At 45.3% G+C, this 24,808-nt stretch overlaps 1 protein-coding gene across 2 annotated transcripts in view; it reads left to right on the top strand.

Moving 5' to 3' along the window:
• The window catches only part of GALNT17 (polypeptide N-acetylgalactosaminyltransferase 17), a 446,740-nt gene that overhangs the window by 228,961 nt on the left and 192,971 nt on the right, over positions 1 to 24,808 (top strand). For both annotated transcript variants that reach the window (XM_045875477.2, XM_054507624.1), the window contains one exon: positions 2,821 to 3,018. In XM_045875477.2, coding sequence (XP_045731433.2) covers positions 2,821 to 3,018 — 198 coding nt within the window. The remainder of the gene's footprint in view (positions 1 to 2,820; positions 3,019 to 24,808) is intronic.

Genomic DNA, 24,808 nt, shown 5'->3' with positions numbered 1-24,808 from the left:
AACAGTCTTTAGACTGTCATTTCATGTACATAAAATGGAAATCCAGCTAGAAGAGACCATGTAGGAAATGAGTAGTGATGTATTTTATTTTATATGCCAATCTACTTTATTGTGAAAAGATTAGAGATTTGATTCAGGACTTGTGGAAACTTGTAGTAAAATGCCTTAAGCTGTTAACTGTAAGGTATGAAATAGGAATTGCTCAGTGGGTTGGTTGGACTACTTAAGTCTACATTTGTTAACAGGGCTAATAAACAGTATTAAAACAACCACCTGAAGAACACCCAAATTTAAAAAAATACAATCTGTAGATTAACAGTCGGATCATTGCTAAAATGAGGCTGTTTTTACTTATTTGATGTAGCCATATTAGCATCCTAGATAGGCTAAAATTCTCCCCGTTTTTCAAATCCAGGAATTTCAGTTATAGGTTATAGGTCTGGGGAACATAAGAGAATTGTATTGTTCTCTAAAACCACGATTAGGTGGTGGGCATTTCTCGACAAGACCATTTAGTGCCACCCAAGGGTGTGAGTGACCCAGCGCCATAGCTCGCAAGTCCTGAGCAAGGTCATGGCCGCCCCACGCAGGGTCGACTGGGGCGGGGCCGGCGTAACAGGTCACGTGGCGACGTGCATGCGTCTCAGAGAATCGGAGATGAGCCTGATTATTCTTTGCTCTCTTTCACTGAAGATGCGCTTCTGGCTTGAAGCTGCACAAACGGCAGTGCGCAGACAATTTAAAATCATCAAGTGCAACGCAATATTGAAATGAGAGACACACGTCCTGTCTCTGCAGTCTGAGGTGACAGGAAGCTGGACTCTGTCGAGGACATCCCATTTTTGTGGCTCGGGACCGGCTCTGCCAGGTTCTGCGCCGGTGTGACGTCATCTCGTTTGCTCACACCCCATTGGCCAGAGCAGGTCACATGATAACGGGTTGCGGGCGGGAGTGCGCCGCTCCCCCGGAAGCACAGCGGGCTGCCTGGTGGAAGGTGGGGGTGTCTCCAGGGACGGGAGAAAACAGCTGGGAATAGGTGTATCTTCCCTCGCAGACTGGGAGGTCACACTCCGCAGCATCAGAAGCGTTAGTGGCACGAAGCTCTTCTGTCCCCATGCTTAGAAGTTCACCACAGTGACGGGTGACTGAGTGCTTCTAAACGGCAGGCCACCAGACCAGCCAGGGGGAGCCTGGCTCCATCAATGACACAGTGGAGCTTATGGGTCAGGCGTGAAGCCAGACCATCGGGGTTAGAACCCGGCTCTGCCACCAGCTGGCTGTGTGGCCCCGGGGCAAGCCACTTAACCTCCTTTGTCAAACGCTGATCATACTCTCTACCTCCTAGGACCATTGTGAGAATGTTTAGAATGGTGCCTAGCCCGTAGTAAGTGCTCCATAAATATCAGCTTCCGTTAGCCCATAAGGAAAAATAGTGTGTGTTCCAAGATTAGCACAGACAGCTTATAGCCAGAGTGACTTGATGAGGTGCAGAAGACGGTCCAAGAGCTGAGAGGAGGGAGAGAACCTTCCTACCAGGAGAAATCAAGGAAGGCTTCTTGGGAGAGGTGGCACTTGATCTGGTAAGACTCCATAGGTAACTAGACTTCCTGCCAGTTGCCAAGGGCATTCCTCCAAGGAGGAGAACAGCAGGAGCAGGTACTTGGAGGGGTGAAGCTCAGAAGTGTATCTGGAAGCTATGGCGAGTCAGTCCCACTTGGCTTCAGCCTATATGATGTGTGCAAAAGCACTGGAGGCGGTAAATGGCCCAGGGTATATTTTATTGCTCGTTTTAAATAGAAAGATGAGATGAGCCAACAGGTAATTCAATAGCTGGATATGAAAAGAGATGGGAGGCAGGCCGAGCGTTCTCATTGTTCTTCCAAATAATGCAGAGGAATGGGGTTTTCACTTGACTCTTTTCCAAAGCCTGAGCTCTGTTCTAAGCAGGGAGATTAATGCCCTGGCTTATGAGAACCATCTCTTCCTTCTCGAATCTGGGAAACAATCCTTTCCTACGTCTGCCTTGGAGACACACACTGGTGGGGGAGTCTGACCATCTGCTTTCTCCTAAGCGGGCAGGGCTGCACCTTGAACCCCGAGCCAGGTCCGTGCCTGTCCCCCGCTGCAGCTGTGGGGGGCAGGCTCGCTGGCAGGCAGGATTCTGCTTGCCTTTGCATTTAATTAGTTCTCTCCTGCCATTGCTAACCAATTCAATTAGATCCCTTTTAAGAAATCAATTAAATAATCAATTAAAACAACTGAAATAGTCACACACACCGAGAAGCTAGCGAAATGCTTATTAAAACCAGGCCATCAAGGGCAGGAGTGACCCATTTTGGGAGAGAAAATTCAGCTCCTGCAGAAGAAACAAGAGGCATCAACCAGTGCCCGAGGGGAAATGGCAAACACTGGGAAGCCTGAGTGCAGTGCGAAGCGCAGAACCGCTTGGAGTCAGCCGGGCTTGCCTTGGCTTACGCTGTCAGCACAAAATAGAGGCCTGGGGCTTTCTGGGGGAGAGGCCCCCACGCTCTGAATTCTTGCTCCCGGCCCCTCGGGCCCAGGCAACAACGCCGTAGGATCCCCCCGGGGTCCAGGGTGTGGGCCACACTGCACCCCCATACAGAGCATGCTCACAGAGGCACGATCCACCCCAGGGCAGGTGGCTCAGGTGCCTCAGTTTCCACCTGAGGCCCAGCCCACCCAGGGCCCCCCCTTTAGCCAGGTCGCTTCTGTTCATTCTCCGTGGTGTGGGGGTCTTGCCAGTGGAGGGGTGGGCGTGCCGCAGGAGAGAGATTTGACTTCTCCTTCCATGTGTTTCAGGGCCGAGCCAGTTCTGTCCCGAATCCAGGAGAACCGGAAGCGAGTGATCCTTCCGTCCATCGACAACATCAAACAGGACACCTTTGAGGTGCAGCGGTACGAGAACTCGGCCCACGGCTACAGCTGGGAGCTGTGGTGCATGTACATCAGCCCCCCGAAAGACTGGTGGGACGCCGGAGACCCCTCTCTCCCCATCAGGTCAGTGGCAGGCAAGCTCTGGAGGCCATCGCGTCCCCAGATCCCAGGGACACAGGAACCTGGAGGGAGGGAGGGTAGGAGAGGCCGCCTGGGGCAGACCAGGAGTGGACAAAAGCTGCTTGGGGACTTCACTGGGTCTTAGCATCAGAGATTTCTTGCTGAGGAAAGATACCGCATTTTGCTTCTTTAGCTAAAGTTTTCAAGTGCAGCTTACCAAACAGTGATACTGAAAGATCGAAATGTTGGGAATGTCCACCTCCTTTTGTTTGTGCTCCTATCTGATGGGCTGTGTTCAGGAGCTTGCCCTGTGGTGTTTGAGAGGTGCTCATTCCTGTGGCCCTGTCATACCTGTAACTTTGCCTCCCCTTCCCATGATGCAGGAACACAGAGAAAAGAACGATATTTGTGTGACCCCGGGGGCACCTGGAGGGCCTTTGGGCAGCTGTGTATGACTCTTGCCCACGTCCTACCCTGCTGCCCCCAGAGATGAGTGGATCACGACCCCAGAGCGCACCAGCTGGGAAGCTCTCCTATAAGGGAGGTTGAGTAAAGTGGGTTAATTTTGATGCCATATTCCCATGGCTGCTATAACAAATTACTACCAGCGTGGTGGCTGGAAGCAACGCAGAGGTATTCTCTTACATTCCGAAGGTCAGAAGTCTGGAATGAGCTTCACAGAGCTAAACTCAAGGTGTGCTCAGTGGCGGGGGTCCTTCTGGAGGTTGTAGGGGAGAATCCATTTCCGTGCCTTTTCCAGCTTCTAGAAGTCCTCATTCCTTGGTTTGTGGCTACATCACATCCCTCTTCCTCCTCTTCCTTCATCACACGCCCTTCTTCCCCCTCTGACTTTCTTGCCTCCCGTGTGATGGGCCCTTGTGATAACATTTACAGTCTGTGTGCATAATCAAAGATAATCCTCTGGCCCATGATGAATCCCATCTGCAAAGCCCTTTTTCCCATGTTGGGTAACATTTACAGGTTCCAGAGATTAGGATGTGGATTTGTTTGAGGGGAGGGGGCATTGTTCAGCCCATACAGGTGCTCTGATTTTTAACCACGATGGTAGCTGAGTTATCGTCCAATACTTCCTGTGAGTTCTGCTCAAGGGCCAAAGTGACTTAAAATCTTCAGGGTTCTGCCTTAAGTTAGAAGAGGTGGAAGAAGCTTTCTTACCTTGGCCTAGTTTTCGGGCAGTGTTGGTATAAAGGAGGATGGCAAGAAGGAACTGTGGAATAGGATGAGGACTTTCTGCAGATAGTTTTTTTTTTAAAAAGATTTTATTTATTTATTTATTTGAGACAGAGAGAATGAGAGAGAGAGAGAGAGAGAACACATGAGAGGGGGGAGGGGCAGAAGGAGAAGCAGACTCCCCGCTGAGCAGGGAGCCCGATGCGGGACTCGATCCCGGGGCTCCAGGATCATGACCTGAGCCGAAGGCAGTCGCTTAACCAACTGAGCCACCCAGGCGCCCGTCTGCAGGTAGTTTTGAAGTTCATAGTCGTTGCATTTTAAATAACTAAGATGCCTCATGTTCCCTTATCTTCCTGCTCAAGTTGAAAGCTGAGGAACTGATTACGTTAGAGTAGAGCTGCTCATGGGCAGATGTGTGCAACAAGGAAGGTGATGTGTTGGGCCAGTAACGTCCTCCACCAGAGATGCCTTGTGACTCAGTTTCCATCCCAATCTCGATGTGCGATGGATCATTGTGGGCAATGCTGCAGGACCACACTCTTGGCTCCTTGCAAATAATAACATGGACTCATCACTAAGGTGTCACCTGAGAAGCAAAGCATAACGTTTGGGATATTTAAATTTAACAAGTGGGATACCACCTGACATCCATTAGGATGGCTACTATCAAACAAACAAACAAAAAAGGCAGAAAGGAACAAGTGTTGGCAAGGATGTGGAGAAATTGGAATCCTCGAGCTTTGCTCGTAGAAATACCAAATCATGCAGCTGCTATGGAAAACAGTATGACAGTTCCTCAAAAATTTAAAAAATAGAATTACCATGTGATCCAGCAATTTCACGTCTGGATACAGACACAAAAAGAGTTGAAAGTAGGCACTCAGAGATATTTGCACACCCATGTTCATAGCAGCATTATTCACAATAGCCAAGAGGTGGAAGTAACCCAAATGGCCACCAACAGATGGATGGGTGGATAAAACGTGGGGTATACATACAGTGGAATAGCATTCAGCCTTAAAAAAGAAGGAAGTTCCGACATATGCTACGGCATGGATGAACCTTGGGGACCTTACGCCAAGTGAAATAAACCAGTCACCAAAGACAAATACTATATGATTCCACTCATATGAGGTACCTAAAACGGCCAAATGTATGGAGACAGAAGAATGGTAGTTGGCAGGTGCTGGGGAGAAGAGAGGCATAGGGAAATGTTACTTGATGGTGTAGAGTTTCAGTTTTAGAAGATGAAATGCTTTCTGGAGATCGGTTGCATAATAACATGAATGAAATTAACGCTGCTGAACTGAACACACATAGTGCTTCCTCCCTGACCCACAGGGGGGCTGACCTCCAGCCATGACAGACATGGGAATGGGGGTGTGACAGTGGTGTTAGCCACAGAGGGAAAGTAGTGGGTACAGTGCCTTGCTGTAAGATGCCCAGAAAACATAGCTATTCCTACGTATGAAAGGCACTAAGCAAAAATTTAGCTTGTATTTTATGAGTTACGGTAATATTAACAGATGATTAATATGCACTTTGAAAAGACTCAAAAAAATAGAGTCATGATCATGAGTCATTAATATTACATGTATCTCTGATGTACAAAACAATCAAATACCAATGATCTCTTTTTAATGTATCATAACTTATGAAATGCTTAATTTGTTAATAGTGGATGGAGCTATTAATTATAGGATGGAGTTTTTATGGCCTTTCTGATGTTATTATGCAGATACACTATGATTTCTTAAATGTTAGGACATGGTCGTTTCCACTCCCCACTGTGCTCCTAATATTTTAATAGTAATGATTTTATTTTGGTGAAGGATGGGATGGGGAGAACATTTTCACAATCCAAATGGCATTTGACTGGATGAGGCTACTGTAGATACTGAGTCTTCCCAGTAGACAACATAATATAGGAGATTTTGCATTAAGAAAATTTGTATCCTTAAAAAAAAGGAAAATGTATATCCTTTCTGTTTACTTCTTTCCCTTTTTCTTCCTATATATATATATTTTTTTCTCCTGCCTGGTAAATAGTTTATTTGCCATGGTTTTCCATTTGTTCTCTGCTCTTTGTCTCTCCCAGAGCTTCTGGAGTGGAGAGTGGGCAGGTGCCATGAAAGACAGCAGAGTCCAAGTATAAGGGGGGAGGGCACGGGGAACTGAAGAATACATCCCCCCCCCAAGGAGGCAGCCGCTATCAGCCCTGGGTGACAGTGCTGGGGTGGGGGGACCCAGGGCTGGTGTTTATTGGGTCCTCAGAGTTTGAAGAGAAGACACAAATCCAGATCATTCCATGAAATCGCCTGACTTCTAAATATTGGCCAAAAAAATCCCTCTTCTTTAAAGCTTTGAGAGAGACCTCTGTCATTCCCAGGACAGCTGAGGCCCCTGCTTCTCACACTGGGAGCTCTGGGCACCCGCGCTATGTGGCGTTCCTGCGGGACTGGGGGATTTGGGGAAAGGGTTACTCAGAGCCACAGGAGAAGCATAGTTAGACTTAGTGGAGCTTGAGTTAAGCCAAGTTTCCCCTGTCGCCTCCATTGTGTGTCACTGCCCTCTACTGCTGAGATTCTTCTTTGAAAGACTCTGAGGAGTCCTGACCCCACTCTCGCCTCTCAGAGAAGGGTCTCACATCTATGTCTTAAGCCCTGATTTTTCTCCAGAGTGACATCATGTCCAATGTCACATCAGTAACGTTTCTGAGTCAAGGACCTCTTGGGTAACCTAATGAAAGGCATAGATCGTATCAACCCTGAACATGTCCAAGTGGAGGACAGAACTTTGCATATAATTTCATGAAGTTTATGAATACCTTAATGATTCATAGGGCTTATATTAAGAACCACTGCTAGGTGTTTCTACTTGCCTCTCCCAAATGGAGAGCCTCTCTTCACCATCTTTATCGCCCACTAGACCATATGCTTTATGAAGCCAGGATTGTGGCTAGTTCATGGTTGTAGCCCCCGTGCCTAATTACTCCCTGGCCCTTAGTAGTTTGCTGGAAATCTTTAGCGAATGAACGAATGGATGAGTGACATTTGAGGCCCTGAAGAGAGGTCAGGGCTAGCGATTAGAAAAAGAGTGAGAGTGCCCAGAGGTCCATTAGAGAAAGACAAGGAGAACCCCATTATTTCTGGGATGGAGGGAGCCTTTATAAGGGAGACTGACAAGTCTCGATGAATGGTCAGAGAGATATGAGGACAATCAGTGGAGTAAGAGGTTTAAATACAGGAAGACCCAAAGCACCATTGGATTTAAGGGATCAGCTCATCATAGCCTTGGTGAAACCATTTTAAGGGAGCATTTGGGTCTGAAGCTAATTGGCAGTTGGTGGAAGGACAAATGGGACATGAAGAAGTTGGAAAAGTGAGTGAGGTGTTTGGGGCAGACTCAGCTTGGAGAGGTGAGGGGTAGAAACTGTGGAGGAGGATGAATAAAGATCAAGTGATATGTTTTTAGGAATGGGAGAGACTGAGCCTGCACCTCCAGGGCACTGAGTAAGTAGAACGCATGGGGTATATTGGCTGGGTCAGTCAGTAGACCATGCGACTCTTAATCTCGGGGTCATGAGTTTGAGCCCCACATTGGGCACAGAGATTACTTATTGATAAAACCCCAACTGTCTTGGTTTCCTCCTTGCTCAGTGCAATGAGCCCTTCCCTTGCCCCAACGAAAACCCCAGTAGACCTCATGATGTTTCTTATCACTCTTGGGTAATGTAAGTCCTAGGGTCACTTTAAGTCACAAATCAGCCTCAGTCCATTATGGAAATTGTCCCATCTCATGTCCTCATAAAAACTTGAACTTCCTTGAAATTAAGACTCCTCAGGGCGCCTGGATGGCTCAGCCGGTTAAGCGTCTGACTCTTGATATCAGCTCAGGTCTTGATCTCAGGGTGGTGAGTTCAAGCCCTGTGTTGGGCTACATGCTAGGCATGGAGCCTACTTAAAAAAAATAAGTAAGATCTCTTTCTATCCCTCACTGACCCTTTGCAGTGGGAGAACAGCTGGAGTCCTTATTCTTCCTGTCAATCACTCATCTGTTCCTCGGGAGGTGCAGGAGGAAGGTTCTTCCAGGTGCTCAGTTGTAGGGCGTGGGGAATCTGAACCTCCACCTTGCTTTATCAAGGCAGCAGGGACCCTCCTTCCTTGGGCCTCTCCCAGCGCTCCCTCCACCTCTGTCTTTGCATCCACCCCACACCCTCTTCCTCCTGGGGTCCCCGTACTCCAGAGCCGCCTTTTATTTCCAAGTAATTCATTCATTAACTTACATACGCATTTCAAACATTTATTTTTTTCAAGCTTTACTGAAATACGATTGACAAAAACTGTATATATTTAGTGTGTACGATGTGATGTTCTGGTATAGATACACACTGCAAAATGGTTACCACAATCATGCTATTTCACATATCCATCACTTTACATAATTACTTTCTTTTAAATGCTGAGAACCCTTAAGACCTGTTCCCTGAGGTGATTTCAGGTATATAGTGTGTTATTATTAACCATAGTCGCCATGCTGTACATTAGATCTGCAGAACTTATCCATCATGTAATTGGTAGTTTGTACCCTTGGACCAGAACCTCTCCATTTCCCCCAACCCCCAGCCTCTGGCAACCACTATGCTGATCTCTGTTTCTCTACGAGTTTGACTTTTTTAGATTCCATATGTATGTGCAATCATTCTGTATTTGTGTTTCTCTGTCTGACTTACTTCACTCAGCATTATGCCCTCAGCATCCATCCATGTTGTTGCAAATGGTAGGATTTCCTTCTTCCTTAAGGCTGGATAGTATTCCATTGTATAGATATATCATATCTTCTCGATCCAGTTCACCCACTGATGGACACTTAGATTGTTTCCATTATCTTGTAGGCTACAATCTTGGACATCCCTTTTTTTCTGTTTTGTTGATGATTTTATTTAAGGCGGTAAAGTACACATAACACAAATTTTACCATTTTAACCATTTTACGGTATAGAATTCAGTGGCATTAAATACACTCACACTATTGTGCACTCATCAACACTCAGTGTCCAATTCCTTCCCCAGTAGACAGTCATCCCCTACCCCACACCCTGCCTCCCCCAAGTCCCTGACAGCTGCCAGTCTGCTTTCTGTCTCTATGGACTTCCAGTTCTGGACAATTCATATGAGTGGAACCGTACACTCTGTGGGGTTTTGTGTCTGGTTTCTTTGATTCTTTAATAGCATAAAGTTTGCGAGGTTTTTCCGTTTTGTAACATGAGTGAGTACTTCATTCCTTTTTTATCGTGAACTTTAATAATGACCACTTTGAAAGTGGTCACAGGCCAACATTCCCTCTGGATTCCGAATCTACTTTCCAGGATTCACATACCTTTGTCCCGCATGGGAGGGGAGAGGTGACTCTCCCCCTACCCAGGGCTCCCCTCTGCTCCACAGGGCACTTTCCCTTTGCTAAACATTGGTCGGGAGCAGTGAGGATGTTTCTTTGCTGCTGGAAGTGCTGAACTGGGCTTGGGGTCAGATGGTAGGATCCCCACTCGCTCCAGGGAACACCTTGCCCCAGGGAAGCTCTCCTCACACATTCCTCCCCTAAACGCCACTCCCTCGTCAGCTGTTTCTTAGCTATTGACATTGAACCTTCTGCACGATCTCCTTGAATTTGGCCATCTGTTTGCTTGAACATCCTTTTCCCAGGTGAAGACATGAAGAGGGGTGTTTTAACACAGTACATAGAGTTGAGGGCACGGAGCAAAGAGAGGGAAGGTTTGAAGACATAGGAAGGAGGGAGGGGGCTGGTTGGGAACGAAGGACCCTGGAGTGCCAGGAGGAGGTCAGGTCAAGGACACGAACAGTAGTTTGGTCTTGAAGAGCAGGAAGAGAGAGCTCATGCTTTATGACCCACATTTTCCTCGGGAAAGAGGAGGCGAAATCACCCTCAAAAGTGAGAGCTAGGCCTTTACATAGGAGGTTATGGGAAAGTGATAAAAGTCTGGAATCATTTCCGGAAGGAATGAGAATGGGCGAGCTGACCAAGAACAAAGAAGCAACTGATGGCAGTTTTGAGGATCTGGGAATATACATTCAGCAAATCTTCCGTGAAAATTCCCTGACAAAAGAACTACTATGAGTTCAGTTGTTCTTGGATATAAACTTAAATTTTGATTTATAACATTATGTCCATGTATGTGAAAAATAGTAGCAAAAATAAGCATGAGGGGATATAGTCTATGTAGTCAGGAGGCACCTAGGTTGGGGGCATCATGAATTCATGGAAACCCAGCTTAGCTGAGCAGCGTTCAGAGGTGTGTAGCTCACAGCGTCCCAAGTGCTGATCTTTCCAGTTCTTTCCAGCTGTAAAACCCCGTGACTTTTACCAGGAGGCTAGGGTCTCCAGTGTCACCGAAGTTGGGACATTTTCCAGCACATTGTTTCCGGGGACAGTCTGCAGTTGAATTAGGCATCTTCTGTGAGGTGCCGGGGTTGCCCGCTTGCTCTATGTTAGGTGACCCTGTAATTAGTGGCATTACTCATTAATAACTGATTCAGGCTGATGATTAATAATTAGCCATCCTAAATCCAATGTGTAATTTGATGGTAATTATAAGCTATAGGAGCCATTAGAGGCTGCTGGACACTTGTAGTTGAAAGGGCTGTCCTGGATATGTGTGGTTGCTGGTATCTTAGATTCTATACACAAATGTGTATAAAGGAGAAGGGTGTTTTTTGGTTTTTGGTTTTTGTTTTCCCTCCCTAGAGGAATATCACTGGCTTTCACAAGAGGAAATCCTTACATGAAGAATCAGATTTTCCTAGACTTTTAAATAGATATATCTTCCCTAGGCATCAACAGATATATTTTAGGAACCAATTGTGTGCTCAGCCTTGTAGGAACTTTTGGGGAGACAGAGTCTGTAAATGACATGATCCTCCCGAAGGAGGTCATGGGCTGGTTGGAGACCCAGGACCCAAGTGGGCACAATTGCATTTAAGCACAGGTTAAGTGTGGCTTGATGGGAGGGAGGTTAACTTTGTGAGTGGAGCGGATGGGAGAGCTCATAAAAACCGTAACTAATGCTGGAATTTCCTATGTGCCAGGCATTAATCTTATGCTTTACACATTGCAAATCCATTTACATTTGATGATAGCCCTTGGAGGTGAGTATTATTATGGTCTCCATTTCATGGGCGGGGCAAGCACTTTACTCAAGGTCACACGCTTAGTGGGAGATAAAGCTGGGATGCCGATCCCATTGCCCAGAGTCTGCACTCTTCCCCATTGTGCTGTCTCTCCTGGAAAAGGTGTGACTTTCTGGGCCTTGCAGCCTGGCATAGTATGTGGGAGACGGCACAATTAGAGGGCTAGGAGTGAAAAGGAGTGTGTTTGGGGTCCCCAAACTGCCCTCAGGTGTGATGATTCACTAGAAGGACTCACAAAACTCAGAAAAGCAGTCATGCTCCCTGTTATCAACTTGTTACTGTAAAAGGGTACAGATGAAAATCAGTAAAGGAAAAAGATGCGTAGGGCAGAGTCCAGGAGAAACCAGGCGTGAGGTTCGGGTTGTCCTCTCCCATGGGGTTGCATGGACAACACTTCATGTCCCAGCAGTGATAGGGAACAGCAGGTGTGAAGCACTGCCAACCAGGGAAGCTCACCTGAGCCTTAGTAGGGGTCAGTCATGTAGGCGTGGAGTGCCAGGTGACTAAACTTGACTGGGCAGGCTCTAGCTCCCCACACGCAGAGCTTAAACTAGCATGGTCCAGGGCCTCGGGCATGCAAAGACACTCTTATCAGGCAGGTTACCTCAAGGGCATATCAGTTATCTTCCTGGACCCTGGCCAGAGCTAGTTCTTTCTTTAGAATTTCAGGGTTTGGGCAATCCAAGTCCAATGAATTAACCATTTATCACACCAAGAGGTTAAGTTATTTTGGGTGTGGTGAGGAAGCTGAAGGTAGGGAATGTGCATTAAAAAGGAGAGGAGAGATTGAAGACCAAGTAGATCAAAACAGGAAGTCCACTTTATGGAGAGTTCTCAAAACCAAACAGAGGAGCCCAGACTCGATCCAGCGGTCCAATGAGGTAGATTGAAGATGGATAAAACACTAATTGGAAGAGACAAGAAGTAGAAGAGCAGTTGTCTTGGCCTGGGGAAGGGGTGGGGAGAGGAGGGACTGGTGATGAGTACAAGGCTTTTTGGGGGAGTGATAAAAATGTTCTAAAATTGATTGTGGTGATGATTGCACAACTCTGTGAACATACCAAACACTGTTGAATTGTGCACTTTAAATAGATGAATTGAGTGGAATGTGAATTCTGTCTTGGGAGCTGATGGCCATCAGTAGATGGCCAATCTTGCAACAAGATGAAGACAGTTGGGTATTAATTCTTGGCTCATAGTCTTGTGTGGTCCCCCTTTTGAGGGACGTAGCTGGACAACACAGAGTACGCCAGCTAATTCAACTGGGGTCAGATCCCAGAACCGCAGAATGTCATGGTAGAGCTGCAAGCAGGGATTCAGAAAACAAGGAGCATCCTGGGAAGATGTTGACCATCACCCAGAGCCAGAGTATAAACCTCCGTGTATAAACCTCTGTTCTAAACAGGGTAGAGGATACTCTACTTGTGTTTCGGTCTTTTTCAAGTTTTTCCATGTTTGCACATTTTTGAGACCCCAAATGAGAACTCGGTGAATGAGAATCACCACTGGAGAAGGAATGAATGCATTCTTGCTTTTCTGACCTTCTGTTAAGAGTTTCCAGTGGAAGCCATATCCACTTCTTTAAAGTATTTGTTGGCCAACCTAAGCTGTGTATCTGATGCCAGCCAACTGCAGCACGTGGGGAAGGACAGATTGAAGACCACAGTGGTTAGTACTTGCCTTTGGGTCTAGGAAAGGAGAGTCCGGAAAGGAATCTAGCTCAGGGGCCAATTGAAGTCTGTCCCAGTTCGGGAAGAGAAAAATCACAATGGAAAAAAGCTCCACCTTCTTTTCCTGCCTTGGAGTTGTCCAGTGACAGAGGAAAGACCTGATCGATTTTGCCAACAATAGGTTCTGTGTCATTAGGCAGGTCACTTATCCTCTGTGTCAATAGGCTTTTCATTTTCTTAGCCATAAACCATACCCAGCATGTACAGGTGTGTTGTTCCCAGAGTAGAAAATTTCTGTAACAAAGCTTTTGGTCCCTCAGATGAAAGGCCCTCATTGTAAACTCTCTGAAGTTCGGGCACGAGGCGTTGTAGATAATCAGTTTCAGTAAATAGAGTTTTACTACAGAAGCAAGACACAAGGCAATTTACAGTTAAACATAACAACCCTCCACAAAACTCTGCTTGCTTTCTTTAGGGGACAGTCCCTGAAGGAACCCCGTTGATAGAAGGTGTTGGTTTGGTTGATACTGGTCAACTGTGGGGTTTCATCTCCCTCTGGAGGAAGCATTGTTATGAGTAGGATCAGGGATAGGGGCTGGCTTTGCAGTATTGTTCTTGTCCCCTCTTTGCTTCCTGAGCATTTATACCTATTGTGTATAAACCTCTGTTCTAAGCAGGATAGAGGATACTCTACTTGTGTTAAGGTCTTTTTCAAGTTTTTCCATGTGTGCACATTTTTGAGACCCCAAATGAGAACTCGGTGAATGAGAATCACCACTGGAGAAGGAATGAATGCATTCTTGCTTTTCTGTCCTTCTGTTAAGAGTATCCAATGGAAGCCATATCCATTTCTTTTTTTTTTTTTAAGATTTTATTTATTTATTTGAGAGAGAGAATGAGATAGAGAGCATGAGAGGGGGGAGGGTCAGAGAGAGAGGCAGACTCCCCGCTGAGCAGGGAGCCCAACGTGGGACTCGATCCCAGGACTCCAGGATCATGACCTGAGCTGAAGGCAGTCGCTTAACCGACTGAGCCACCCAGGCGCCCCCATATCCACTTCTTTAAAGTACTTGCTGTTTGGTCAGTTAGCTGGAAAGAATGCGTGGTAGTGATCACAGTTGATCAGGACCTTGAACCAGCAGCATCCTCAAGTTTGTCACTTCCTGGGAAAGCAGCAGGTCCAGCCCACATGGAAACACAGGATGGCACGTGTCTGCTCTGTATAGCCATCCGCTGCTGACTGCTGCCTTCTCATGGTGCTCCAAGCTGGGGTGGGGTGCCTGGTGGCTCAGCCATCAAGCATCTGCCTTCAGCTCAGGTCATGATCCCAGGGTCCCGGGATCAAGCCCCGCATCGGGCTCCCTGCTCTGCAGGGAGCCTGCTTCTCCCTCTCCCCCCATTGCTCCCCCTGCTTATGCTCTCTCTCTCTCTGTCAAATAAAATCTTAAAAAAAAAAAAACAAAAAACCTGGGAGCAAGCACTTCTCAATGACTCCGTGTGTCAGCGGCATGATGGGAGAGAGGGAACATTGCTGTTTTAGGGCCAGATTTGACCACTGGCTTTGAGCCTCAATTTACTTCTCTGTAAAAGGGGTAGATGTGCCCTAGACCCATTCTGCAAGACCTCGGACAAGCCACTTTACCTGTGTGTGCCTCAGATTCTTCATCTGTCAATGAGGACAGTAATCTATTTTATAGGATTGTCGTGAAGACTAATACACGCAAACTGCTTAAAAATGCTAGTTGCTGTTGCTGGTAGGGCTCTTCTGTAGTCTGCAGTGGCAAGCCTTGCTGCTCCCTGTGGGAGCCCTATAAACCTTGTCTTCATATTTGGTCCATTCCTCCAACTCTGCATGGTTAGGACAGATAACCTGATCATTGGATTAGCCCTACTCCATACCCTGCATACAGAGCAGAACTCCGGGTGCTAACGAAGAAGTGGCAATTTTAACAAAAGGGCATCTGCCCAGAAAAGGAAGAGGCCCACAGTCCTCCTGTCAGTCCCTTCCAGGAGACTGTTCATTATAAAACAGAAGCGTGCTTACCCATTGGTGAACACACTGCTTTTGGGCGAAATAAATGGTATTTCTTGACATCCCCTCTGTACCTTCAAAGCCAGCCCAGCTAGATCAATTTTTCTCTTTGCATGACACACTGATACTGTGGCTGGATGCCGTTCTTTTGAAGCAAAATTCCTAGGCAGTGCCCCGGAGCTAAAGCAAGGCTTTGCAGGGCAGCCATTCACTGCGATGACAAGCAGAGGCCGGGCTCCGTCAGCCAACATGCGTTACAACAGCTCATAGCAGCAAGTAGGTAAATCTGAATAATGTGGGGAAGGCTTTCCTCCTCGCTTACAAAGAGGCTCAGCGTGCTGGGCTGCCAAACAGCAGATAAGTTTCCTTTTAAATTTAAGGGTTTTAAAAATAGAAGATGCTTTGCCTCTGAGTTAAATGCCCAGGTCCTGAGTTATTGCTGGATATAAATAGGGGAGCAGCGGTACCATTAATTCTGCCAAATTGATCTGGCGGGGCCTCAGGTTCCTTATCGGTTGGAGCTGGATAGGTATGATTGTGGAAGGGGTGGGGAGGGGTAGGCTCCCAGCCATTAACTTTGGTAGCTTTAATCCCCCTTTTCTAGGTGATTCCAGAATGTGCCATCTTCCAGCCTTGCGTATGTTTTCCTTCTCCTGCCCTTTCCTGCCATTTCTTTTCTCCAGTCCACCCTCAGAGCCCAAAAAGTAGCTACAGAAGACTCTCGGATTGAGTTCAGAGCAGAAAATGCTCTCTCTTCCTTTGTTTCCGGCTGCCCCATTGTTTTCTCTGTGGCGAAAGTTTGGAACTCTGGCCCATTGTGTCCATGGTGCATTATTGCTTCCCTGTCTTTTTTAGGGCATCCTCTGGATGCGATGCCTAAGATACAGGTCATAATTTGTCCGCGAGCCCAGCCAGCCTTTGCCATTCGGCTGGCTCCTGGCTAGCCCTGCCGGAGTTACCATCCTCCACGACATATCAGCTCCAATCAGGTTTTCTCAGTTGCACAACCTTTGTTCACGTGAGGCTCAATTCGGAGCCGAGCCCCTCTCTGTTGCCCCCCTCTCTTTGATGGAAATACAGGGACACGTGACTGTTTCATTTCTCATGGACTGGGGAGAAAGCAGGTAGAGTTTCCCGTGAGCACCCAGGAAATTAATCAGAAGCAGCGATAGTAGATCCTGTGCTGTGTTTCTCCGCCAAGTCATGAACTGCCCGCCGTCCAGCACGCACACATGACAAGTCTGCTGTTAACTCCGTGGGCACCCGGCCATTCCCCATCCTGTGGACCCAGCCCAGTTTCTAAGGCTGCAGGAGTTCGCCCCAGACTTTCCCAGAGCAGGGAAGTTCGGGTTGACACTTCACACTCTCCCTCTGGAATTTTAGGTCAGAGCCCTCTCCGGTTTTACTCCCATGGGGATCTAAAAATCGTTTGCAACCAGGCACACAGAAAGTCAGGGGCTATGAGCTTCGTTTTTCTCCAAGAAGTCCAGGCTCCTGTGTCATCTTTGGGTCTCACATCCTCATAGCAGTGGAGTGGCTGTGCCAGGCTGGCTTGACTGTTAAGGACAACATCAGTACGAGTAGCATGTGATGGAGCAGTGGCCCCTTCAAAGCCTTTTGAGATCGGGCAGCGTCTGAGGTCTGGGAAGGCTTCCCTGCACGGGAGGTCCTTTATAGACCTGGTAGGATGAGCAAGTCAGTTTTTTGGAGTTTGACTTCTGTGCATGAAGTTCAGTGGACCCCCAGGTTCCTAAGAAGCTTAACTTAAAGGAAAAACGAGAGAAATGTTCCTTGAGTGTCTTTTATGAATGTTCAATTTCCGACTGTGGCATATGTCGTGGCTGCAGATGGTTTTGTAGACAGAACCAGCAGTGACGGGTGGACCATTGGTGGGCTGTAACCAAGTTGGAGAACTGCTCGGGGCCAGTCACGGCTTCTCACGTTGGAAGCCAACTTCGTTTCCAGTCCTGACTCTGCCGAGCGTAGTTTGTGAATTTATTTCTGTTTCTTTTTGCCCTCGCTCAGAAAGGTTGAAAGCAAGTTTGCTTTTACCTGTACTGAGGATCAAACTGATAATAACTCTGAATCCAGGAGCTGCTATTACTTCTATATGTACCCCTCCATCCTCCACCCCCCTCCCAATGGTGACTGACATGTACTATTATGAAGGAAATGGAAGCAAAAAGGCAATGAAGCCAAATAAAAGCCATTAATGTGCATTTTCCACCCTGCCTCTGGCCCCCTAGCCTCAAGTGCTCTGATGTGGAGATCAATGATAAAATAGCACATCTGCTATTGAGTCGTTATGAAATTTTTTTAGTTTCCTTCCACTGTCTTAGAAAAGCGCAAAAGCCCCCCTATGCCCTCTGCACCAACCTCAGTGGGGAACACATCACTCCCTCTCTGGGCTGAAACTGGGCACTTGTCACTTCTCATCACCTTCCTGTTCCTTGTCTTTTTCCCATGGGACCGGAGGCAGGAAACCACGGGCTTTCATTTAGAGCACATCTTCATTCTTCTCAGCACCGACCCCAGTGCTCAGCTTTAGTGGAGCGAGAAGGTTTCCTTCCGATTCTGATAGCCCCATGCCCCACTAGCTCCAAGCTGAGCTTCACCCCTGAAAGAGGCAGTGAAGGCACTGGGGAAAAGTCCCCCGTTGCCCGCCTGGCAACTTAGAGCAGAGGAGTGGAGGTCATGGAGCCCAGGGGAGGAAAGCACAGGGACAGTTTTAAAACTGCTGCCTCTTGCACATCGGTTTGGCTTCTTCTGGAGCAAAGAGAAGGGGGTTTCTGAAGAACGGCTTCCCCGAGGCTCTTCTTCCATTCCAGGTTTTAGAGGACAGCTAGGGACAGCGGCAAAGACCTCTGTCTTTCCCCAGCTTGTTCATTCCCCAGCTCCCCTGAGATCCACACCCAACTTCCTCTTCTGCAGACTTGGTCCCGCTCTGGTCCTGGGCCCTGGTGTCCGACATGGTGGCCCAGCTGCAGTCCTGGGCCCCCAGGGCATGAGCTGAGAAGCAGTGTTACCATCTTGAACCTTGAGCCCCCAGGCATCCCTGCAGCTCTTCTTCCTCCCGGTAGCCAGCACTGCTCCCATAGGCCTCTGTTTTGTTCACGAGGCTCCCGGAGTAGGGTTTCCAGGTTGAAACCCTCCACTCCGCCAGTGTGCTCTGTCCTAGAATCCTGGGGCCTTTCTTTGGCCAGAGCCTCTCTCAGGGATGTATCCACTCAGAGTCCTAGGCTCCTGGAAAGCGTTGCTGGGCCTGCCCTGGAATTATACCCCTGAATCCTGCTGCTCCGTTGGCCTGCTGCTCCTCGTGCCCCAGCTCCATGTCTCCCTTTGGATTTCTGGTGACCCGACGGCTAACCTCTGATTTTAAGTTGCTGGAACCCTGAAATGCAATGATTTTGCCTGAAGGGCTGAACAGCTCCAGCCTACCTGTGTGCTCCTTGACTCCAAAGGGCCCCCTTGAACTTTCCACCCCAGTCTTTGTGTATCCCTTTGAATTCACTCTTGGGCCTCAAAGTGGTGAAGAATGGTGGTCTGACGGATTGTAAATGTTTACACGACTGGACCGTCCATCCCATCTGCCACCAAACCCTATAGTATCTTAAAAGTAACTACACACAGGGGAAAAAAATCCTTGATACTTGTAGTCATCATTGGAAAACTGGAATTTTTGCTTGAACAAACTTGAAATTGCAGAGACTTCAAATCCGGAGGAATATGAGGGGGGAGGAGCAGAGGCTGATAGCCATGAAATTAGAGCTCTATAATTTGTCTATAGGCATTCAGGAGGGGAAGAAATAAGAGTCATTTTCTGCTCCGCTTCTAATCCAGATGTTGTCTTCCAGCCCAGCAGAGAAGAACAAGGACAGTGGTGAGGAGACTAGAGAATTTGAAAATCACATTGTAAAAAATACTTTTTTTTTATTATGTATTCACTGTAAATTTAATATTCATTGTACAAATTTAAAAATACAAAAAGTATTAGATGACCACTCATCATTGTACCACCGGAAATCACCACGATTACTATTTCATTAGGGTCTTACATATTTTAAATATTTTGTAGTTTTATGAAATGTATGTACATGTGTTTTAAAGTCTAATATATATTCTAGAAGGCTCTATTCACTCTCTAGAGGGACTACTCTCCACTCTTGAAAATGATCCTTCTGTCTACCTGTCTCTACAAATAATGTATTTGTTTTTTGAGATTTAGACATGATTTCTTGACTTCCTACTATGGGAGCTGAGGTAATAGCTACCCCTGCCACATTTACATGTACCTCTCCCCATCCTCCATCCTCCCCATCCTCCAATATAATTATATTGTAATTTTGTTTAGTCATTTAAAAATATTTGTATTATTATAATAACTTAGTGCTGATCCACGTGGTATACTTGGGTTATTTCCCTTTCCTGATCAGCTTTTTGTTTTTCCTGTATTTAATCATTATCTTTTTATTCGTTTGTTTTGCTTTGTTTTCTATATACTTTTCACTAATTCAATCCCAGACCCTCTGTCTCTTCTCTGAATTCCCTCCCAATCCTCTCAGCCACATTAGATATTCTGACCAGTTCATGTTTTTGAGGAAAAGTCTCCAGAGTGCTTTGGCCCTTTGCACTGGGACAGGCTCCACAATATAACACAGAATCTAGAGTTCCCTTTCCCTCTCTCCTGTGTGTGGTCCTCTGTGTTCTGATCTCATGTCTTTATTTTCTTGGCTTACTCCTTCAATTTAGTGATGCATATCTTCAAGTAAAGTTTTAGTCCTTGCATGTCTAATAATATCTAGATTCACACTTCCCACTTGGAATGATTTTTCTTTCAGATTTTGAAGGCTGTGTTCTACTGCCTTCTAACTTTCAACATGGCTATTGGGAAGTTCAGAGCCATATTGACCCTGGTTTTTTGAAGGAGACTTGTCATTATCTTTTTAGAAATCCTTTTTATCCCAGGTATTCTGAAATTTCATGATGATGTGCTTTGGGATTTGCTTTTATCCATTGTGCTGAATGCTTGGTAGGACTTTCCAATGGAAACTCGTATTTATTGTTGATATTCTTTATTGGTGTGTGTGTGTGTGTGTGAGTGAGACATTCTTCATTTTTGGAACTTGTTTTGAATGTCAGACCTCCTGGACCAATTCTCTAAGTTTTTAATCTTTACCCTCTTATTTTTCATTTTTTGCCTTTTGACTATACATTCTGGGAAATGTTCTTAACCTTATTTTCTAAACTTCCTATTTCTGCTTTTGTATTTTAATTTTCAAGTGTTCTTATTGGTTCTCTAACTCATCTTTTGCTATAGCACCTAGTTCTTATTTTATGAATGTGATATATTCTCTAATTATCTGAAGATATTAATGCTGTTTTTTTTTTTTTTTCCAAAACAAAGGGCATGTATATCTCTCAAACATAATGTTGAATCAAAGAATTCAGATCCTGGATAGTATACATTATTTGATTCTTTTTATGTAAGTTTCAAAATCTACAAGGTTAGTACTCAGGATAGTAGTTACCTTTGGGCAGGTAACCAGAGTAGTGACTGGAAGAGCACACTGGGAAATTCAGGGAGACTGGTCATCTTCTGTTTCTTGACTTGAATGTTGATTAAATGGGTATGTTCAGTTTTTGAACTGACAGGACTGAATGCTTGAGATTTGTGTGCTTTTTAAAAAATGTGTGCTCTTTGGGCGCCTGGGTGGCTCAGTTGGTTAAGCGACTGCCTTCGGCTCAAGTCATGATCCTGGAGTGCCGGGATCGAGTCCCGCATCGGGCTCCCTGCTCTGCAGGGAGTCTGCTTCTCCCTCTGACCCTCCCCCCTCTCATGTGCTTTCTCTCTCATTCTCTCTGTCTCAAATAAATAAATAAAATCTTTTAAAAATAAATAAATAAAATAAAATAAATGTGTGCTCTACTTCAATAAAAAGTGTTCTTTTTTTTTTTTTTTAAAGATTTTGTTTATTTGTCAGAGAGAGAGAGTGTGTGCACAAGTGAGAGAGCTCACAAGGAGGGGAACGGTAGGCAGAGGGAGAAGCAGTCTTCCTGTTGAGCAAGGAGCCTGATGTGGGACTCGATCCCAGAACCCTGGGATCATGACCTGAGCTGAAGGCAGGTGCTTAATCAACTGAGCCACCCAAGCATCCTTCGATAAAAAGTTTTCATTAGAAATGGCAACTGGCCACGTTTCTGGAGTCTTTATAAGTTCTAATAATTTTTGTTGACTTTTTCTTCAAGGTAGAGCATCACATTATGAACAAATAAACATAGCTTTGCCTTTTTCTTTCCCTTCAGCATATTTACCTTTTTTATAGCCTCCACTGAAATCTACAGAGTAATATTGAATATTGATGGTAACAGCAGATCTTTATCTCATTTCTGACTTAATGAAATGCTTTGAGCATTTCACCATTATAACTAATATTGGATGTTTATTTGAAAAAGACATCAGGTTCAGGAAATTTACTTTCTAATTTTGTAGGAGATTTTCCTTGAGAATACATACTTAATGTTTTCATATGTCTTTTTGGCATTTATCAGTGTGATTATTTTTTTCTCTTGATTTATTAATATTTTGAATTGTATTAATAGATTGTCTAAAATAGGGCCATATTTGCATTCCTAGAGTAAACTCTACTTGGTTCTTGTATGTTAGTCGCTAGGATTTTTTGTTAAAATTTTCAATCCTCATTGATCAGTGACACGTGTATATAGTTTTTCCTTTTGATTTTGTATATGCTTTTTTAAAAAAAAAAACAGCCTTATTGAAATAAGATTCACATGTCATGCATTTTATTCATTTAAAAATGTATAATTGAATGAGCTTTTAGTATATTCACAGAGTTGTACAACCATTACCGTGATTTTAGTACATACTCATCACCCTTAAAAGAAATCATTTACTCATTTCCTCTGACCCCCCGACAGCCATAGGCAATCACTGATCTCCTTTCTGTCTCTATAGATTTGCCTATTCTGGACATTTCATGCAAATGAAATAAGTGGTATTTTGTGACTAGCTGCTTTCACTTAGCCTGATATTTTCAAGGTGTTTGTGTGCTCGCTTTACTGCCTCTATGATGAGCTTTGTGCATATGTGGAAAAAATGCCCAACTTTTCCCTTTTCTTTTATGTTCTGTGCTACTTCACATTACATGGTATTTTCTATTCTGCAAAAAAAATTGACAGAATTTATTTGTAGTACAATCTGGGTCGAGTGCCTTTTTGGATAGTAATCCCGGATGACTTTTCCAGGATTCTAACTGGTTGGTTCCTACCAGTTTTCAGCTCTGTCTCAGAAAGCTTTCTGGATTGGCATTTCTTCCATTTATTTATCATTAAAACCTGTAAAAGCTTCTTTATGTGTGTGGTCAAAGCCCTTTTCTCACTCCGAATGGCATTTATGTGTTTTTTTTTTCTCTCCTTTTAAAATAAGATTTAATTTTATAATCTACGTAGTTGGCCTTTTCAAAGAACCAGCTCTCTGATGTACCAGTTCCTCTCTTTCCCGGTGTTTGAATTCTACAGTTTGTTTTGTCCTGTCCCCTTTCCCCTTGGTTTCTTGCTTTCTACCCTTTAAACTGAAACCTCAGCTCATTTATTTTCCTTTTGTCTTGCTTAATAGCGAAAGCATTTAATATTATGTGTTTTCCTCTGAGAACAGATCTTGCCACAGCTCATAAATTTTTATACGTAGTGTTGGTATTGTCACTATTTTCTAAATAGTGTATAATTTCAGTTTTTATTTTCTCTTTGATCGAAGACTTATTTAGAGGCCTTTTTTTTTTTTTTATAACTCAGTGGTTAGAGTTTAGAAATGTAAACCTTTACTCTTAATTTCTTGTATCAACTGCATGGCGGTGATTTTTTTTTATTTTTTAAGTATTAAGGGTTTTTTTGGAGGAGGGTCTACTATATGATCAACTTTTATAATGGTTATTGGAAAAGAAGTTGTGTTATGCATGGGGAGGGTGTGGGTAGCATTTTTCAGTCATTGGTATTTGCCTCCTCGGGTTGTGGAGTGGCGTGAGCTGGGCCGAGCAGAGGGGGTCTCTGTCCACTTTCTATGCAGTGTCTTATGGGAAGGGTATCTCTGGCGGGCACAGCTCAGGGGCTCTGGAACAAGCATAAGCGTCTTGCACTTTTTTTTGTTTTGTTTTGTTTCTGGCAATTTCTGTTTCATGAAGTATAGTCAGAGTATTCACTCCTGCTGAATCCTGAGTAGCTCCTTCTTGATTTTGCTCCATCTGCTTTAAAATGATTGCCAACTCTGCCTAGACCCTGACCCTCAATTCTCTGTCACTGTTAGTGTTCTTCCCGGTCCTGGCCGTCAGTTTCCCTGTTCTTGTCATTGCTTCAGGGAGTCCCAGACTGGGGACTCCATCAGGGTAGAAGTCATGCTTATTTTATTCATTGTCTTCTCTCCAGGGTATAGACTCCTGCCTGAAATTATAGTAAGTATATATGTTTTTCATGAATTCAAGTCGAGAGTGGCTGTCTGGGTTGGGGTAGGGAGGGGTGGGTGTTAACCAGATTTCGTTTTAGGCATCATTCATAATTACATTCCAGGTATTGTTTTTTGTCTGAGTAATACCCTAGGTAATCAGCAAACTTGATTCCAAAATACAGGGTAATGGCATTCTTTAGTATCTGCCCTTTACACATATATGGCATGGTGGGGACAGGTGCAGAATGGCTGGGAAGTAAGCAGTGTGTGTGGATGTTCTCCTGTCCTCCTCCTTGATTCTGTTTCAGCTCCGCGGGCAGTGCTTTCTCTTCTGCTGCACAAATCCTCATTGGATGTTGAGTATTGTCATCAGATTCTTTCTGTCAGTGTCCGCAGACACACCGATTGGCTCCTTTGGCTTCTGCTGTTCCAACTCCTAACTTAGCTTTCCATGTCCCTCTTTCTGCCTGCCCCCCTCTCCATGACTGACCTGCTAATCTCCAGTAAACTCATTCATGCTACAGTTTTCAAAGATCAAATGACAGCTTAATATGTCCCATGAGTATTGCTACTCTAGGTTTGGGTGTGGGGTTTTTTGCATTTTAATAAGAGTCTTTATTCATCTTCTCATTTATTCATTCAGCAAACATTTCTTGAACCTCACTATGATTGAGGCACTGTACCAGACCCTGTGGGACCAACGAGAGCTTGGTTCCCAGAAAAGACAGCTGTCTCTAATGCTTGCAGTCCATGCTCCCTAGCTGGGGTGGGGGAAAGGGCTTCCCATCTGGAACCTCAGAACCCACTGGGGAAATACAACACTGGGCAGGTAATGACTTCTCTTTCAAGGGTAGTCCTATCTGCATAAGAGAACAAGTCCGACTTTAAAAACCAAGTAGACCTGAATAAAGCCTTGGTCCCAGGATTTGTCAGCTTTTTGTCCTGGTTCATTTCAGTGGGTTAATTTCAGACCCCATGGGAAGTCTCAGGAGAGACTGTTACCTCTTGGGGCTTCGATGAAGGTTAAGGTGGATGACATGTCTGACTCCATTTACTGAGTGTAGGCCATATGGTGGGAGCTGCGGACTGTTAGCTCTTTCCTACACTTCCAAAAATCAAGTGTGAGGCCTGGGAGGAGAGGGATGTTTGTGCTGTTACATTTACATTTTAAAATAAGCCTCCTTGTAGAAAGGAGCTAATGACATTTTATCTCAACAGCAGGCAGCAACAGAAGGCA

The sequence above is a fragment of the Mirounga angustirostris genome, unplaced genomic scaffold, assembly GCF_029215605.1.
Source record: "Mirounga angustirostris isolate CCGP_5_RB_7025 unplaced genomic scaffold, mMirAng1.0.hap1 SCAF_5, whole genome shotgun sequence".
Classification (NCBI taxonomy): Eukaryota; Metazoa; Chordata; class Mammalia; order Carnivora; family Phocidae; genus Mirounga; species Mirounga angustirostris.
The sequence above is the reverse complement of the archived record's forward strand: the minus strand, read 5'-3'. Positions and strand labels throughout refer to the sequence as shown.